Source organism: Limanda limanda, chromosome 1 (assembly GCF_963576545.1).
Source record: "Limanda limanda chromosome 1, fLimLim1.1, whole genome shotgun sequence".
Taxonomy (NCBI): domain Eukaryota; kingdom Metazoa; phylum Chordata; class Actinopteri; order Pleuronectiformes; family Pleuronectidae; genus Limanda; species Limanda limanda.
The window spans coordinates 7,950,474-7,971,061 of record NC_083636.1 but is presented as its reverse complement, the minus strand read 5'-3'; the positions used below and the strand labels follow the sequence as shown (position 1 = coordinate 7,971,061).

Below are 20,588 nucleotides of genomic sequence, written 5' to 3'. Positions count from 1 at the left end.
TATGTTTGTCTGCTTAGTTAAAAAAATTTACAAATTAGCTGCATCAAAAAGAGGCTTTAAACACAGCAACACATCAGTACGTCAAAACGAGGTCCCCGGCAGATAAAGATCAACACTGGCTGATTTATATGGAATTGTGTTTTTGGCCACATGGTCAATGTGAGTCTTAAATTCAGTTTTAAAATTTTCTCTGATCTACGGTCCTGAGCAGGTAGTGTTAAAGCTTTTGGTCGAGAGGTAGGATACTTCCAGGACAGGTCACCAGGCTGACATACCGAGACAAACAACTATTCATAGTGAATTTAGAGTCTCCAGTCAACTCAACCTCAATCATACAAACTCCACATAGAAGGGATCCAACCAAGAACCTTCTTTTGGTGAGGCGATAGCAGCTAGCCACTGTACCACCATGTCACCCCAAGACTGAACCAAAACAGTGAAATTGTATTATATTAACTGTCAATATGGAACAGGACTTTGTCGTGCAACTTTAAACTCAAGATCCACTGTAGAAGAGACACATAATCCCATTTATCTGCATAGAGGCTAAAATCTCCCCAAAGGTCAGAGGAACCACAGAGCTGGGTGATAACTCCCTGTTGGTTCACTAGTATGGGCGTCACCTCTTTATCATGTGATATTACAGACCACTGAAAGCATACATCTAGCATGTGTGGCCGTTGAGGGAACTGAATTTTTAAATGTTCCCAAACCCCAAACAAAGAGCTAGGCCTAATTAGTTGTATCAGATCTTGCCAGTGCAATTTTATTTGTCTAAAATCTTCAAAATACAAGTCGAATGTCAAACTTAACCAGAGGCCTGAAATAAACAGGCGGTGATAGCAGACACTGTGAGTCAGCTGTTGACTCCTAATGTTGTTTTCATTGTTCTGCCTGTGTTTTGTCTACAGACGAATCACTCTCTCAGGGCTCTGATGATCAAGTTTTGCTACACCCTTCACCGTTGACTTTCGCCATGATATGAAGAGTTTAATCAGAGGAGATTTCAAGTTTTCAAATGCAAACCCGGTGCATAGTATATTCTCGTAGCAAGTTTGCAGCCCCTCTTTCTGGAGACTGCCTCTTTAAATCGTCATCGTCAGGCCTCAGACTTGGGTTGGGGTTTATGCTGAAAACAGACTGACCTCGATGATATAGTCGTTTCCGTCTTTTCCGTGGACAGCCTTCACTGCACAGATATCTAGGCCACCAAACATCTCAGCACAGGAGTCCACCCACAGGCGATATCTGGAACACAGTGACACAAATAACCGATAAGCGCCTCATTAAATCTAATATGCTGTGGAGATACCATGAAGGAGGGGTTGATACTCACAGGACTCACAGATACAAATAAGCTTGAATGCTCTAATAAAACCTAATAAAATATTTTAAAAAATTCACAAATTTCTTGAATAATGTACTTAGTAGTAGACAGGTCTGCATATTCCCATCTCATCACTGAGTCACTACTCACCGGTCAGTCATAGCGATCTGTTCCAACATGGCCGACCCTGTGTTCGCCTTCCAGTTGCCAGAAATGGACGTTCTCCTGCAGATCAAACAGAACCATCAGGAAAGAGGAAACGCTCCACCAAGAGTTAGTCACTCACAACGGGCTAAATGACAAAGCTCATGGGAGAAACAAGCAGTGATGATAATGACCATCCACACCTACATAGTGTGTGTCAGAGTCATTTCAAATGCTTTCATGGTGAGACCGGGGGAAACAAGATGAGATAAGGCTTGGCTGCTCTGTTTAACTCCCTGTTTGTGGTCAAATCATTTCTTAGATGCAGAGACTTGAAAGTTAAGAGGGCGTTGACTCATATGCTGTGTTTCTATATGCTCGACTAAGTTTACAGAAAAAGGTCTCTAGATGGGAGTGAGGGTTTGAAGAGGGAGTGGGCCTGAGAACTGCCTGGGAATAAAGCAGCACTCGGGGAAATACATAAATACATCATAATAAAAGCTGATTACTGAACATAACTTTTTTACAAACTCAATTTGTGTTGTTACTGAAGGATGGATGCTGGCTTCTGATGTCTGTAAACTGCATACATTTCCATTTATTCTAAACAACACACAACAATCTACGTACATTGTGGCGGCTAATATGACTTTCCAGGTAATGATTCTATTGGTTGGGAAATTTTGACAGACTTGATGTACAAAAAAAAGCACAAAAAGCAGAAGAAGAATCCGAGAGCAGACGTTTCACTCACAGAAGCAGAGTGAGTGTGAGAAGAGCTGACGCTGGGGGGCAGGAAGCACATGCAGGTTATATATTGAGTGTGAGCACAGGGTTTTGAGTGAGAGCGTTACAAAATAAGTGCTGCTCTCACACTGAAGGACCACACAGAGAGGGAAAAAAACCCTCACATTAACCATACTGGTGTTTTATGTTTTTATGAAAGTAATTACAAACTTTACAGCTTGTTTCTTCATGTTCAAAAACATAATATTAAAATGAAGGCTTCTTAGTGTAAATGTCACCTTTGAGGGCCCTGCTAGTCTGGTTGTGTGTGGCGGCTCTGACATCCGCCCTTTCCTGTTTTTATCCTGACCAATGATCCGGGTTATGACACAGCTCATTTTATTGTATTACTATAAAAACGTAGAGGAAAACATTTGATGGAACCATTGGCTCACACTTAAAGAAAACCCAAAGGTGTTGCGGTATCCACTTCAGGAGCGAATGGTATAAATATAATGAAATACCAGTTTTAGAGGAGAATTGACAGGCACACAGAATAGACATTAGCCAAATTGAATTAGGTACTATCTGTCCAGTATCGATCATAGTTACACACGACCTATGTCACCTGCACAAAGTGAATGTGCCAGGTCAGCGTCACTTTGTCCATCATTTCCCTGAGTAGACAGTTTCCAGGCACTCATATGTGAAGAAGATTTAAAAGAGTGATTGTCAAAATTAATTTGTGACTTTCTATTGTTTTAAAATATGTTTTCTGCCTCACCTGTATTGAAGTAACACCAAATCAGTGGGCTATAGTGATTTGAAATGTTCTCGTAAAATCCAAAATATATTTGGATGCTAATAACAATAATAGTGGTTGACATCTGTATTGACAACTTCTTGGATAAAAGTAACAGTCGCTACCACTGCATGAGCAGCTACCCTTAATAACAGTTTAGCTCTCTGGGGATGTTGCTATCTGATGGCCTGGGAACTGTTGGGGAATGTGAAAATGACACATGAAACGCCGGTCTCTTTATTTTTGGAATTACTTGTCTAATCTCCACAAATGCAACATGTATGAGTTATTGATTGTAGTGAGTCAGTTTCTGTTGCTTCAAATGAGAAGAAGAAAACACAATTTAAAATCCCCAGAACAGTTCAAGATACATCAGCTTTACAGGCAGCTGTTTAATGGTATGAGTCACAATATGAACTGGTTGAACCCTGCCCAGTGTACGATGCAAATATGTCTTACATGTACGCCTTATAGTTGTTACCGATCTTCTGGATGCGGATGTCGTATTTGGACAGAACGTAGGGCTCGGTGGTGACGTAGGTCCCGGCCAGAGCCACCACACTGGTGATGTCCTGGAAGTCCTGCTGGTTTTCAACTTTGATCTGCGGGAGAGAAAACACTTGTTGGTGAGCGGCTAATTACAAAGCGAGTCGTCAAAGCTGGCAGCGGCTGCTTAGAATCCCACAGGAATTTAACACTTTGTACACAGACGGGATAATGAACGCTCCCTGGATGGAAACATTGCCGAGGGCAGCTTTGAACTACATCACTTCACCTCTATTAAGTGATTAGGGTGCCAACTAATGAGGGGAACTGACGCAGTAGCAACGCTTCAGGATAAACATGGCTTTTACGTCAAACTCGATGGTGCAACACTTTAACTTTTACACAATGAAGTAACAATGAGATATGTCATGGTAACATAGGACGGAAAGTGAATAAGTGACTCTATAGCTGTGTCTCAATTCAAGGGCTGCATCCTTGCCGTAGACCAAGCATAGTGGCACGACTAGGCTGTCCCAATTTTAAGGCTCCCGCAAATGCAGCCAACAAATGCGTCCCCATAGCCCTGAGCAACGAAGGCTCCACCGGGTGGATCCTTCCCGGCCAATCATATCCCACGATTTACTCCCCCTTAGTGACAAACTGTTTCTCAAAGAGGTAATGGCGGAAAAAAGCAAGGTGAAAACGTCAGAATGATATCTTATTAAATGTAAGTATTCAACTGTACACGTTAAAAAAAAATATTTTAAACATTCTTTATCAACCGAAGAACATTTTTGTCCATAGCTTTGTTCCTAGGCGACAGCTAGTCCGGATGCGGCCGCTGAATTGAGACCCAGCTTATTTTATATTAGCTTACTACAGTTCACTGGCATCACCTTACATTCAGACAGCCTGAATCGATGCCGTCTATCGATCAAATTTAATCAAATTTTGTTTGTATAGCCCATTATCACAAATTATATAAGTTATATAATAACATAGGGTTTAACAAGGTGCGACATCCTCTGTACTTAATCCGAAAAAAACTGAGACTTATATGCTAATATTCAATAAGTTATGGCTACACCATTGCTGCACGACTCAATGTCTGATTTTGTAGACGAGGGATGAAAAGCACAAATCTCTACTTTCATCTTCATGTGGCAATTTGTGAGGTCCACGAAAACAGTGTTCATGCCCTGTTTATGAGGTTTTGGGTTTAGTGCACTTCACACATTAAAAACCCCCCAAAATAACCACTGAAAAAGAAATACAAATTGTTTGGGTGGAACAAAGAATCACAAGGGACTTTTAAAAATGATGCAACCCTCACCAAAAAACGAACAAGAGAACCAACGGTAGGAAAACTAATAAAGCAAAACTGAGCAAAAGAATGGGACCAAAAACCATAAAAAGTACTTTTAAATGCTCAAAAGATGGGCGGGCTACTTTGATGGTTCCTGTGGTCCAATAAACAATGTTGCCACTTTGATGGGTAATAACATTAATATGCTTGTTGTAACCCACATATGAAGCTGTTCTAATGAAACTGAATCCATTTGTCTCTCAAATGAGGTCAGGAGGCAGACTAGCAAATATCTTTACTTTTGGAAGATGATAAAGTCAGATAGCAGTCATGTAGTCTTTGTGTAATCCTGCTGAAGAACCACCCAACGTAGGAGTTAAAACACATTTCTTTTCAAGTACACACTCTGACGTTATATTTGAGGGAATATGGACGTCAGAGTGATTAAATGTGACTTCAGAGGAAAGAGAAACATGGAGGAGGACTCTGATGCAGTCATGGCTTAAAAAGGCATGAAAATACAGTTTGCAATGCTAGCTGGAGGTGAGCTGGACATTTATTGTTGTTTTTAGTCACTGTTGTACAAGTACGCAACATGTGGTTGGTGACGCTTCCCAGTAGCTTGCTCCCTCACTCTCTCTCGCTATTGCAGGTTACTGTCTGAGCCGATTATAGCAAACATCACAATGTTTGAGATCGGGGAGGCTTCGACTCAATCGGTAGCATTAAGATTATTTTGTAACGCCCCCCCCCCACACTTATTTGGGCAGATAATCGGCACAGAGTCAGGAACAGCCCCATGATTGTCGGAGGGGCACATAGGGTCTAAAATCGTCCTGATTATCCTCTAGTGTTCCGCAAACTTGATACTTTAAATTCAATATTTCATATGTAAAAGTTTTAAAGTTTTTAAAGTAACATGGTGTCCCTTAAATGTTGTGTTTACTGTCCATGGGGCTTATTTCTGTTGACAGTGTCTTCGTTTGGTGTTATTTTGAACCAAAGAGCATTCTGTTTAAATGTTTGTGTATCATTGTATGACTTTATGAATGACATGTAGATATGTCTACCTATGTACTCAATGGTTATTTCAAATGTCTGCACTCAGGTAACTGTTTTAATATTGAGTGTTGCTAACAGACTGAGGGAAACATTGAGGGTAAGCACTGAACTCTGCTTGTTTACCGTCATCATTAACTGAGAGAAGAGAAGTGACACACAGTTCACATCATGGCTCCAGAGGTAGAACCTGATAGTTAGCAGCAGGTCCAGCTCTGAGCTGTACGCATTACAAACCCATCCAGAGTACGACGCAATTCCTTTGGGTGACTAAACAAACCGTAGTGAAGCAAACAGAAAGTAAAAAGGTAAAGAAGGTGAAACACTGGCATGAAGATGAAGAACTGCCTCTGGTGGAAAAACTCATTTCACACTGGTCAGTGTCCAGACTCAATGACGTACCAGCCAGAATACAAAGCCTGAATGGTCTAAAAAGACGTCATGAAACCGGGTGGAAATCTTTCTGCTACTGTTATGTCAGTTATATCTGTCAAATGAAAGAGACCTATTGAGAAGCCTCAGTTATATAATACATACACTCCATTTGGAAATTAATATTCATACATATGTACTGTATGTCCAATTAATAATAAAATGTCACATTAGTTTTTAGCTTTTGTTAATGACCTAAGGAAGTGAACGTAACAAACTTTGATCCCTTAAGTTAACATAAGGGATAACATGTCACTACAGGTGATGAAGTATGAAGATTACACAGCCTGTTGCTCGCCGTGAATTCTCCGGATGTTTGCCTGCTGTATTCTCACTTAGGCTCACACGCACATGTTGCCAGGGGTCAGAAACTGTGTGGAGCAAGTGACTCTGATATTTGGGTTCTCACATACAACCCCAGCAGAATATCAGAAGAAATAAATTTTTGAAAACAATTGTTGAAAGGAAATAAGCTTTTGAAGAACACTGCCCTCTACCTATTCAGAAATTCCTCATATTTGATTCAGTGCAAAATGCTATCATGCACATCACACTTTCCTCATTTATCTGCCCAGTTGTAACGGCAATGGCTCAAAATGAATGTTTTGTAGTAATGATCGTAAGTGCCACATGTAGCCACTTTGATCTATGGTTGGTTTGGTGTTATTATAGGAAATATATATAATTAGTGTTTGGTCAAGTAAATGTGGTATTGCTAATTAGTAGTATTGCTTAATGTGGCATGCTAATTCACCGTCTGTGCTCCACTTGCAGATGCTTTACAGGTTTCTGTCAAAAGCAAACAAAACAGTAATGGCCCAAGTCCCACATATTTGTGTCTGTTCTCAGGGCTCTGTGAGGTCTCAGGGGTTAAATGAGGTCCTGCTCTACAAGAGTCAGCCAAGTTCCCCTCCAGTCTTATGGGAAATTCTATAGCATGTCTGGCTCCCGAACAGGAAACCAAGCCTGTCCAGGCAGACGAGGGTAAAGAGACATATAGGAAGTGCCTTACCCTGTGAGTTCAAATGACTGGTGGGGGAAAGAGACTCAAAGAAATACGTGTTTAACAGAGTAACCTTGTTTTAACTGTGTAACCATGACCTAAAATAAATCTAAATCCATTTTAGAAAAAGGATTCACTGCTCATTAGGGTTGGGTGCGGTTTGGTTTTCAAGGATAAGTTTCACGATACCTTTTAAACGATAAGTCTACAATAAGAACGGCTTTTTTTTAATGCTAAGGCAAATTGCAAGTTAAAATTTAACATATTAAAGTGGAATTCATTTGAATATAAAAATATAAGTGCAAAACTCTGAACAATTCATGGAACAAAATCACATGATAAATATAGCCTAACCTAAATACAATAGTTTAACACTGAATAACGGTTTCAGTGCTTAGTACAACATGATACTGCTTCGTCCCCTCCTTCCTCTTCTCTCGATTTACTGGTGGATTTCAAACGACAAGGTGCAATCCACCACCGGCTCCACAAGCTGCTGCTCAGACATTTGCCTCACGTCACGGTGTCAGAAACCTTTCAATTGAAATACAGCCACACTTTCGACCATTTAGGGTTACCCATGTAGAGAGTGTGTTGCCATCAGAGTTAAGTGCTTTGTTAACTAGGCACGTGTGGTGATGAATTTGTTGTTTAGCAGGTAACTATTTCAGTTCATCGCTCAGGCACTGAAGTGAGGCACCGAAACCAGTGTTGTTATTATGTCCGGTAGGTATTAACTTTATAGTAACTGGATCTCGATACTCATCCCTACCGTTCACTGATCATTATGTAGTCTACAGTTATTACCATCCAGCAAAGTGTTGTTAGTCTGTCTGCATTTGTTTGTCGGTCAGACTATTGTGTGAAACAGTAAAACTGCTGCTGCCGTGGACTCTGACCTTATCAGTGTGCTCCTCTGCCTTTGCACCTCAGATATCTGCTCAGGGAGAGTAAACCCACAAACACACTGCTCACTCATCTGATCATAGCTGTGATTGGACCATCATGACTGATTTTAAGATCAGAGACAGACAGCACCGATCTGCAGACACTAGGACAGAGCAGTTCTTTCTGGTCTCTTGCCTCCTCTTTAAACCTCAGGCTTGTCAAGGCAGTGGCGATGGTATCAGGTGTTTGATTTGCATGACTGGAAACTAGACTAATCTGATGCTTCTCTCAGACTTGCACTGGACTCCGCAGCTCCTCCATTTTCTCCGGAGGAGGTGCATGTGTGAACGCGAATGTCAGAGTGTCACCCTCATTAGTTTCTGCAGACTGTATCCTCCTGGCCCCCTCGTATAAAGTCTGTAAAAATCCAGGAGAAGTCGATGTGTGAACACAGCAGGGGATCCCCCGCTGGTAACACTGCGAGTGAGTGTGGGGGAGTTGATGACGCTATTATAAAGCAATAATTTAAAAAGCTAAAAGAAAACAAATAACTCCCAGTGAAAAAAGCAGCCTCATACAGATAGAAGACACAGACGAAGATGTCAAGAGAGTTTGAGGTGATAAGAGCTGACGATGATCTCGGGTGCTGAGCTGGACAGCAGAGTTAATACATCACTTCCTGTCTCTGCCTGCTGCGCCCGGCTTCTCCAACTCTCGTCTGAATAATGCGGAGGATTTGGTGCTGTTGTGAAAGCGTCTGAGAAGAGAACCACCCACTGTGTTGTGCATGTGTGAAGGGCGAACTACGGGTAAACTCAGTAGCCAATTCTCCGGATTTTCCCCGTAGGTCATGCGGCAATACGGCTTAAGTGTGATGCATTAATCAGTGAGCATTGAGAATCTGAATTTGAGAGCTTGTTTTCAAAAGCTTTTTTAAAAATGCGATGCAAATGCCTTTTCACAATCAGTTTGACGTTCTCTAGCATCTTCCAGGACTACGGTGTGTGTATATTCATTTACTCACCTTTCCCATGCCAGCGTAGGCGTGCCCCATCTTGACCACCACAGGGTAGGAAGGAGTTGTAGCCTGCAGAGAAGGACAACAGCATATTATTAGCTGGTGTGATAACCTCAGTCTTTCTAACCCTGGGGGGTTGATGGTGTTTGTATTTGCTTTCTTGGCAACAAACTACCATTCCAAACAACACAAACTGAGCTGCGCTGATTGCAAAAGGAGAAAAGCTGCAATTCGTGGGCCACAATCAAGGAGGTGCAAGGTTAAATATACAGTTTAGTTACGTTTTAGTTTAAATCTCATTTGTATTTTTTTGTGCAATTTCAAGGCAGCAGGAAAATAATGTAAACACAATCACTATGGCAACTGTCTCCTGTGTCTACAAGTGAGGCCAAAGAGAGTGGAGAGAATGACGCCTTGTGTGTATCATTTTGTTTTTGTGTCCTAAATCCTGTTTATTGTACGGACTCTGCCCGCAAATGTTCAACGTACAGAAGTACATTTCCTTTGTGGATTTTGCAAGCCAAACCATTTTTTTGTACATTTTGTGGGATATGCACATCTGAACAAATACCAGAAGAATACTGCAAGGCGCCAGATCAGTGAGTGAGGTCAGTATTACTTTAGGAGTGGCAGTTAATTCGGTTGATTATATCATAATGAATATATGTATTGACACATTCAAACAAATGAATGTATACGACTGTAATAATTAACTCTCCCACATTTATCCAACTTCGATTTATTTATTTTTTAACATTATTCACACACCACATAAAATAACAGTGATTGAACCAGTTTATATTAAATTGTACAATTAAACCGTTGGACGATGAACAATGTCAAACCCGTGAATTGCAGGACATATATACGGTCTGTCTGAAATCTCAAAAGTTAAAGTTTCACAGAGGTTGCCATAGGAACTAACACACTTCGAGCTGACTTGCAGACGGACACAGAGTTACTACAACAATGAGAATCTGCATAAAGCTTTGAGGAGGTGCTACACAGTCACTTACTCTTTAGGCTGGTCACAACATGCAATTCCTTTCACATCTCAAATTGAATACATTGCTCAGCTAAAACTGTTGTTATGAGGGATCAAATGTGCTGTAAGTTTGCTTTAAGGACAGGGAGGATCAGAAAGTGTTTATGTGAACATTTTGTTCAACTAAGTAAGAAGATTCAGAACATGACATGGTGTTCTAAATAAACAGTGAGACCGACATGTGGTAAAACACCACGTCAACCAAAAGTGGAAAAATGTCTTTCCTCTGCAGCTGATTTGGATGTGTACATGAAGTGTCCTGAACTGTATCCTTGTAAAGAAACGGCCTCCATGCCATATACCACTGAACGTAAAGCTGCCCACTTGGAGAGGCATGAGCTGCTATAGGAAGAATGTTGGGTTTGTAAAAAACCAAACAGCGAGGTTCTGGGAAGCTGGGTGGAAGAGCACAGAGGGACAAACCCAACTGACCGCAAACAGGCTATTTCTTAGAGTTTGTAGAAGTGAAGAAGATGGAACAGCAACAGATCACATCAAACTTCTGCGGTTCAGACGCCCCTTGATAAATCTACTGATTAGATTGTCAGTGGAATGTAATCTCAAGAGGGAAATAACTCTTCTGCAACAAAGCCAGGTTACATAAGGGGCCTTTAAATCAGGTTTACAGCAATAATGCTCGATAATAAACAACACATTTGTGATGACTTATTGACTTTTAAATATAGATTCTAAACAAAATCATCAAAACTTGCATGCAGGTCTATTTCTGGGTACCAGGAATGTTTTTAAACTGAGAATGTGTTTGTGCATGTTGCAATTTCACAAAGGCATGAGGATGTACGAGGATGTTAGTGATCATTGCACCTCTATTTGAAGCATACAATTTAATAAATACAGATACAGAAAATGTTCCCGCCTTAGGCACAAGGCCAGATCATGCCTGGAGAAGTTCTGTCCCGCAAGAAGGAGCAAGTGGAACACCAAAACAGCTGCAATCTGTTCATCCAAACCCTCCCTGAAACTGACAGGGCCACACATCCTAATGTTGCAGTCAGCTTGTTTGGTGCAGAGCCATAAACAGACATGGAGCTGCTTGAGGGTGTGAGCGCTGCCTCTGTTGACAGGTTCTAACAGAGCAGGCCTGGCCGACATGCTGCCAAGATGAAGTGTGTTTAATTGTCTCCATTATCACTTCACAAGTGCCAGAACACAGACGGGAGTTGGGACTGTATCAAATATTCGCAATCCATTTACAAGAGTCGCGTGTGTGACGTGTTAAGTGGAGGGAGGGAAATTACAAACGTAAGATTTGACCAATAAAGACACATAAAACAAGAAGTTCTTAGGCAATGTCTTAAATGTCCTTTTGGCCTGTTCATGAGCTGATGAACTTAGCTGCAGCATTTTTTAACTATGGTTCACCTCAAATGATACCAACAAAAGTAAACATCTGTGGCCAGAGGTGAAAAGTGACTTACAAAGTGACTGAAATGCAACATACGACAAGTTTAACTTTAAATCCTAATTTTAACAAATCAATCCCTGTTTGATATGATTCAGTTTCGTTTCTTTTTAACAAGCACAGAGCTGACTTTCAGTTTGATGTAAGTTGAACAAGGCTGGACAACCAACCAGGGAAAGTGGGCAAGTGCCAGATCTCCAGAGACTTACAGCATACTGCTCCTCATCTTCATGTCTATTTTACAGTATTAATGCCCAATTCAAACATCATAATCCTTGTATTATAATCTCTTAAAAGTAGTGCGATATGAGGCCAGGCACAAATTTCAAACCTCTGCAGCAATTACCTGTGTGCGTCACATGATAATTGATAAGCGAGGCCTGAGGTTCAGCGAGTATCTGAGGAGAGGCCAGCCATAACACAGTGTGTATGTCTGTCTGTCTGTCTGGCTGGAGAGAGAGAGAGAGGGAGAGAGAGTGGAAGGGGCTGCAGCCACCCACTCTGTCTGGACATGTTCTTTCCAGCCATTCCCATCAGCATGGCAATGACGGCAGCCACTAAACATGTCGGGGAGACCTGACCACATCCTGTGCCCCTGACGATGCATCAGACGCAGACATGCACTCATTGGTGTTTTCTCCATTGACTCTCAGACCACAAAAATTTACCGTCATCTTCAGTGATATTGCATTATCACGGAAAGATTAAAGAAACATTTGAATGCCTTTGTGTACGTGAGCTTAAAGTTCTCTCTATTCTGACTGTACTGTGGTATTTGACTCCAATAACACTTTGTGTACTAATCAGTTATAAAGAGGAGAAAACGCTCTGTGAGCTCACGAACCTGGTAGCTTTGGATTAACAAGCTTGTTAGCTATGGAGATAATGCCCTGCTCTGATATGATAACAGGGTTAATATGGGTTAAAGTAACTTAGTTAAGAAACTGTAGCTTCTGATTGACTGAAGCGTTAATTGTTTTGCAAGAATATTTTTAAGTTTTAAGGGCTTTTGTGACTGTGCCTTAATTTTTACAGAATTAGCTCCAGTTGTTATGATCAGTCTTCATTGGTGACTTGTATTGTCTAACTTTCTACTAATATAAGTTTTAAGGTTTTAGTAGTATATTTTCCCTGTTAGTTTCCCCTATTTTCTTTATGGCACAGAGTAAAACCTCTTTTTCACCTAAAGTAGCAGGTATAACCAGGTTTTTTGTTGATTCAGGAAAGTTTGTTAAAATGTATTCCCATTGCCAGTAGAGGACTCTGACTTTCTGAGGTGTTTTTTTTGATAATTGGAAAAGAAGCTGAAGAGAACTTTTTGTGTCAATGCTGTGAACTCTTTTCCTCAGACATAGAGCCCATTTTAGAATATTCTTTATTTTCCAGTAATTCATATTCTCTATGAGATTGTTTAACAAAACAAGATTATTTCCTCAAAAATCATCTTGGTGGCCGTCAGATGTGGAACTTCTGGTTAAAAACGTCAGCTTTCCGTTTCATTGCAGCTGCGTAAGCGCAACTCGGCCTTTTGTTCCCAGCAGAAGTCTGTAAAAGGCATCTAGTGTGGTAAAGACGTTAAGAAGTCACATGCTAAGCAAGCTAATTATATGGTGGGTGATTTCACCAGTCTAGGTTTTATTTCGTAACACAGGCCCACTTCATTTACGGCAAATGTACCAGACGAGCAGTCCTGGTACATGATGGAAATACTTCAGGGAAGCCCATCCACCCACGCGGACTTCCCCTCCTTCTGGCCATAAAAACTTGTTGGAAGTGAGTCACGCAGGACTGTCCCTCAGGTCAGTGTCTGAGGTGAATCACGTGTCCCTGAATTCAAAACACCTCCACGTGACATTCCGATGCTGAAAGCGTTTGCAGTCGACTTAAAGTTTCAACATCCCACTCTGGAAATTTCAAATGTGAGAACAGGACTGAATCCACTGGTGTAATATTTGGAGATCCCAACAGTGTGGAGTCTTTTAGACTCACAAATGAAACAGAATCGCTCACAAACAAAGGCATCCCTACTACTATATAAACTAGTCAGACACACTCGTTTCCTTTAGATTTCACAAGCATTTCTAACCACATGTTGCACAGGTTTGTGGACTAATATACACACATCAAAAAGTTGAATTTGGCTACTTGGGGGCATGGAGCAACTTACAAACACTTTATCTAAAGTCAGTATAGTAATCAAACTAACTTATTTTGCCTTACACTGAATCACTATATCAAATGTATGACTTAAATATAGTCACAATATCAAGTGTGTAGTTCTAAAATAGAGTACAGAATCAACTTCTGATAAATAACCTCCTCCTGAAGGAGTATGATAATACAGAACCATATTAACAGTATTAATGCCTACTTTGAATTTATATATTACAATAAAATAATGTTAAAGTCCACTATAGTATCCAACACAAAGCCAAGCATATAAGGGTCCCACACTATATCCAAGGAAAACTTGTATTGAGTGTTGGAGTTAAGCTTCTCCTAGTGACCACATGCATCATCCAACAAAACACATGGTGCATCCATCCTGCATTTATGATCTCTCAATTTTTATTATGGCCGCCCGAATCTGCCACATCCTTTTCAAGAGTCCAACCACAGTGGGACCATAGACAGCCTGCCCACATCAAACCCTGCCTGTGGATTATTCTGAGCCCATGGAGACCAGTAATGTTTATCATGCACGTCCCTGCTAAGTCACAGACTGAAGTCGTACACCTGAGAGGAATGGATACAGCTGCATTTGAGTGTCTGTGTGTGAAGGTTTGAGTTGTTTCAAATTAAGGCAGGAATGTTACCTTTCACGACAGAGTTGTATAAAGTATATAGCTGGGAATAAAGATTTAATAGTACAAAAGTCCCTTGATAGACACTCTATTCTATACTCTATACTGTGACCTTGGGTACAACAGCTCAGGACGGACTGCAGATCAGCTGCAGGTCAGCTATTATTTTTTTCACATTGACATGTGGGGGAGCAGTGTTTCAAATCTCTGAACATTTACAGCTCAGTAAATACTGGACAGGAGGGGAAGTGTGACATGGTACCAGGAATGAGTCAGTGTCCAAACAGGTACGTATTTGCTGCCAAATGGTTTACAACAGATGGATTGGTGGATCTTTTGAAAGTTATCAAGCCGTACACACACACATGCAATAATTCAGCATTTTGAAATTATCATATTCGTTTTCCAGACAAGAGTAAGATGAGAAGATCAACACAACTGCTACCTTATGTCTGTGCACTACATATGAGGCTTAAGCCAGGAACCAATTAGCCTAGCATTGGCCTAAAGGCTGGAAACAAGGGAAGCTCACTAATGGTACCCATCCAAAGAAGGGAGGAGTGACGTGTGGAGAGTATTAGGTTGTAAAATCATTAGAGTAGTTTCAACAAGTTGTTTTTGGTAAACAAATAAGAATATAAACAAACAATCTATTGGTATTAAAAGTTTAAACATATCCCACCTTCCTCTAATCTGGAGAACTACTACAGATCATCCTGTTTTGGATATTTAATATATGACATCCCTTACTTAGTTGGAATTAAACTTGATTTTGTCTTGGCTGTAGTATTTTTCAAATAAGAAAATCACAAATGTAGCTTTGCAGATTCTGATTTGTATATTAGACAAACGGAAATTACTTTAATTTGTTGTGTCTTAACAAGACACAACCAGACCAGACCGTAAACCCTCAGACGAAAGTTTGACAAAAGTGACACAAGCATGACACATGCAGTAGTTCTCCCCACACGCCCCCATAATAGATATTTATGACTTGTCATGGTAACCTCTCGGACTAACATCCACCCACAACAACAACTAACAGTAGATACTCATTGTGTTAAAGTGTGCACAGTAAAAACTGCCTAATTGGCCAAGGTAATTATTGTTGTGGAATTTCAGCTCATCTGGCTCCCATTACTCCGTCCCTGTGTATTTCCATGAGGGAGACAGACGTCTGGAAAACACAACTTATTCCCGAGGATGGAAGTTTCCAGGGTGGATCGCTTCCCATCACCACCGAAGTGTTGATGGGGAGGTGACAGAGATGGCCGGTGGCATCTTCTAGTGGTCACAAGCCACATGCTTTCTCATCACAGCTTGCTAACTGACCAGGAGAGGAGGAAATTTACTGCATCTTGTTTTCTCTACAGATAAAACACTTCAGTTTTACTCAGTCTACAAGCGAGCTGTCAATACTGTTATGATGCTTTAATGTTTTGCTGTATTAATAATCCTAATGATAAATAAAATAATATGTCGCTAATAAACAGTGTTTCCATTTACAGCAGGTCACTGAAACTCTAGTTTTCAGATTGTACAGATGTACAGGTTTGAAACAGGTGACCAAACTCTGACCAAAATAGATGGGATCGATCAAGATCAGAGTGAAAACACTGTTTTAAGGAAAGATTGGACATTTAGACCAATTGCAAGAAGTTCAGACAATAATAAACAATAGAAGACGAAAAAGAAACAAGAGGACAAGGATGTTCATTTGGCACATCAGACCTCGTATCAACCAATCGATTTCAGGTAGATCCAGCCCACTTATTTGACAACAATAGGACGGACAAATATCATGTGACATTTAGTTCATTTCCTAAATTACAATGTGAAACCATATCTAATCAAATCAAATGTAAACAATTTAACAAAAGGCATTACACTTGTCTCAGACCTTGATCCAGGGGGGCGTCACACACTAAACAAGGTTTCACCAGGAGAAACCCTGACTTACCGTCTGGTTTCTCTGAGTTTCCACCTCTTTATACGACCTTCACCCTGTCCTGTGCTCTGATTGGATGTAGTTATCGCCAATTGTGTCTAGTTATTAAGCCCGCTAGAAAGTTGCAGGCACTGTGTCAGTGGGCCTCTGGAATCGTGTGTTTGAAGCATTTACAAAAAGCAAGTGTCGACTGCTGAACAAACGCCGATTTATCATTTACATGTATGCAGCACACAGTGTCACCTTACAGCACCTACAAATCTCCCTTTATGCATTTTCGACATTATTCAAACAGAAAGTGCTCTCATGGGAGAATTACTTGTAATATCTCAGTAATCTCCCAGGTGGTTAATATTACAGCTGCTTAACTTATATGATTTAATAAGAGAACACTGCCACTACTTGTGTCCAGTCCAGTTCATTTCACATAAACACAGGTTTGTCTGAAAGTCTGTGTTAAGTACATGTCCAGACTGTACTAAAGAGGAGCTATTTCAATCCAGCTTCTCTGCGGCCGTGCTGTAATAGGGACCTTGACAGGCCTTATTAGCGCTAATCAATTCACTAACCTACATTCCTGCTTCAGAAAGAAAAGGGCAGCCGAGCTTCAGGCGAGCCAGTCCTGTGAAAACCATCAACACAGTGCCACATTCCTCTCAGTCTAAAAGGAAAAGCAATGTTTCTTTCCCATTTTCCAGAGTCTCCTTCAGTATTAGGTCTCGGAAAAAGGGCTGAGAACAAATGAGTCGCAGTTTTGGAACCTCTGTCCTATGGAATCATTCAGTCAGGCTTTGTGATACAGACAAAACAAATTATAATCCAAACCCGCATCTGGGAGAAACGTGCACAGATACATTTGTATAAAACAGGCAGAAAGTCGAGTTATTATTATAATACTACATAGGAAGTTGAAGGGGAAATTCAAATTTTTTAACACGCATGCAGAAGCAGGGAGGTCAGAGGTCAGGGTCACATATACATACAATTAGTTCCCTCTGATCGTGTGATGTCCAAGAAAATGTCTACACTATCTCTTTTCTTGAATTATTCTGTCCTGCATTGTTTCCAACCCCAATATCCTGTTTCCATAGAAAATACAGGCAGCTGGATGTCTAACATGTTCATCAGATATGAAATATGTGTTATTAGTCTGGATTTAATGGAGCAGATGGATTGCTTAAAGTTAAATTACACTGGGGTTTAGATGGTGGTTTGCCACAGTTTCATGTAATGTTGCCAAAAAACATTACTCAACTCATTCATTAAAATTAGTATCAAGCTGCCTTAAAAACATGCTGACTGTAAACTCAATTTACCTGACTGGAGGTTTTCAACATGCGCGGAGCACCCCCCCAAGAGAGTATAAGAGAGTGACGTCATGTGAGGCAATTAAAGGTCTTCAAAACCTGTAACACCATCATTCCCCACTTGAAACACACAGACAGATCCACAGATTCAAACCTCCACTTAGGCCCAGCAGTCCACCTAAATTCAATCAGGCTGAATCAAATTTCACACACTCAATCATATCAATTCCCTAAATGTGCCATATGCTAAGATCCATGAATTATTCCCTGGGAAAACGGTTAAAATGTTGAAAAATATGTTTTGGCTCTGCCCCTGATCTGGATCCACATCAAAAATGTAATGGGTTCCCATATGACCCATGCTCCCACCAAGTTTTGTGGAAATCTGTTCGGTTTCTTATAATCTTGTTTACAAACAAAAAATGAAGAGGGCTGAAAACATATAACAGGACAGAAAAATTCGATTAGTTTAGTTTAATTCATTTTACTATATGAATATTTTTGACAGTAGAAGGCCGAGGTTTGAGACCAAGGAGGAGGTGTTGTCGCACTGACTCAAAAGTTATACGTGACGGAAACATTAAGACACAATGTATTAAGAAATGTTCCCTGCTCTGTGTTCCTTATAAGGTTCAGTAAATGAAAGGATACAAGAGGCCAAAGGTGTCAGCAACTTTTTTGACAGCAGAGGAAGGAAAGGCGGGCTTCTGCACAGTGAATACCACGGCTCAGCCCAAATGTCAGCACCGCCACTGTTTTCAATTAAGACCCGGTACAGTGGGAGGAGGGAGGAGGAACATCAAGGAGGAAGATGTTTAGGAGCAGCTGGAAGTGGCAAACCTAATCTTTATTTATACCGGCTGTGCAAGCAGCAGGAATGGTTGGAACGCTGCAGTACACTGCAGCAACATTACAGCCACGACAAAATTTCACAGGTTATAAAAAAAATACCTTGAAACCAACCAGGCTGTACAATCCTTTCGAAATGTTTTTATAGCAATTTATAATCCCTCATATGTATTTGCGGGCAAATGCACGTGGTGATAATCCTGCTGATTGGCTGACTGCTGGACTTTGGAGAACACTATTTTGGACTTTGTGTAAGGATGAATTGTGCAAACTCAAGACAGAGTTAGGCTCATTCAAGTGTGTTGTCTCACTAGTGCAGTCTGCTGGTAGTTTGCTGGATATTTTGTAATAAATGTGTCAAAGTGGTCCAAATCTAGAAGAATTTATAGAGTACGGAAATGGAATGGAATTTGAACAAGCAAACTCAAGGACATGCTTGTTTGTTTTTGCATGAAATCAAATTGAAAATCTCTTGTTCTAGAAATAATCAGATGATAAGACTATTATATAATCTTGTGAAATAGAGGATTTTTGCTTTACGGCTTAGGAGTTATGGATCGTCATGTTTTGTCAATGCCAACTTTAAATGCGTTATAAATGGCCACACTGTTATACTATCCATGCTAAAAAAGCAATCAGTTCAACCCTGGCCCTAGACCCAACTAGGCAACACATTGTTGAAATTAGTCAATTTAAGATACAGTGTCTTTAATGACATCCTTTTATCACCTCAAACCACAGTTTGTATGTTTCAGTAACATCACAAACAATTCTGAATGAGGATACAAGCAACTGTTGAACTGTTGTGTTGCCTTTACCATAAAAAGCATAGATGAACAAATAAAGTAAGATAAATGCAATTTTGTGTTACAAAGTTTTGATTTTCATTGTTTCTTAGTCCTGAACGAATCTTGCAACCCCTTCAATGTGCCTTCTGACTCCTAAGGGGGCCTCCACCCTCAGGTTGGGCTCCAACACTACAGGGGCATGTGGACATGATGTAAGTTCTGTATCACAGCACACAGAGGAGGGCTGTCCCTCAAAAGAAAGCAGCTTTTATGTAGTCTTTCTCGGGTCTGCATTCGTTCAGCAGTTATTTATTTCCAAATGAAATTCAGGCAAATCAAACAGAACAGTCAGTCAAGTGTTTGTGATACATTATGACTCAGATACCGGGACAGGATCCCCTGAACAAAGACGCTGTTATTGTAAGCTATCTAAACATCATTATGCACTTCTTACCAGCTAGAAAAATAATTGCATAATGCGACTGGGTCTCCACACTGAGAATAAATGTTTGTGTAGAGTCTCTTGTCTGGTAAATGGGGGATTCCAGCCATAAAAATACACTTGGGATGACTTACTTCTTGCTGTGGTTTGTACAGCAAACACTGGTCAGCTATGGTCAACAAAACCAACACCCTGTGCTCTCAGCTGCAGGGAAGGTTCATCTCTACCCACAGAAATACTGAGCCATCCAAAAGACTAATGTTTAAAGGGATTTCTCCCCACAACGGTTTATCATAACTAAAAACAAACAGTGGTGGAGTATGTGGGATCTCTCCATCGAGATTTAAGTATTTTCCTTATTATTTGGTCCACAACGTAGCAAATACAGACACATACAAAATGTTTTAGCGATCTAAAACTGTGGCTCCTTAACTGGAGAGAGATCCCTAGACACAAGATTATCAAAAGGATAAGAAAGAATAACATACAGTATATTTTTGTTCCACAAATTAACCTTTCAGACTTTTTTCGATGTAAAACTACAGAACAATATTTGCCTTGACCTTTTCAGGGCCTTCGAAATAAAATCTATGGAAGAAAAACACATCTTTGGTTGAAAGTTGCATCTACACAAAGATGTGATATTGGAGAAGCCAGTGACATTGTGTGGGTCCATCCAGAGGTGCACACAGCTCACAGAATTCCACTGTCTCATCCAGGAGCTGCATCTGGATGACTGGCATTTCCAGCAGCACCTGAGGCTGAACAGTGGCCAGTTTGATGACCTGCTA

The 20,588-nt window shown here is 40.6% G+C and overlaps 1 protein-coding gene across 1 annotated transcript in view; it reads right to left on the bottom strand.

Annotated features, from left to right (window-relative positions):
• Positions 1–20,588, bottom strand: part of LOC133000556 (synapsin-3-like) — an 84,133-nt gene that overhangs the window by 7,223 nt on the left and 56,322 nt on the right. Inside the window, 4 exon segments of the mRNA XM_061070505.1 lie at positions 1,146–1,248; positions 1,478–1,552; positions 3,459–3,601; positions 9,198–9,260. Of these exon segments, the coding sequence (XP_060926488.1) occupies positions 1,146–1,248; positions 1,478–1,552; positions 3,459–3,601; positions 9,198–9,260 (384 nt within the window).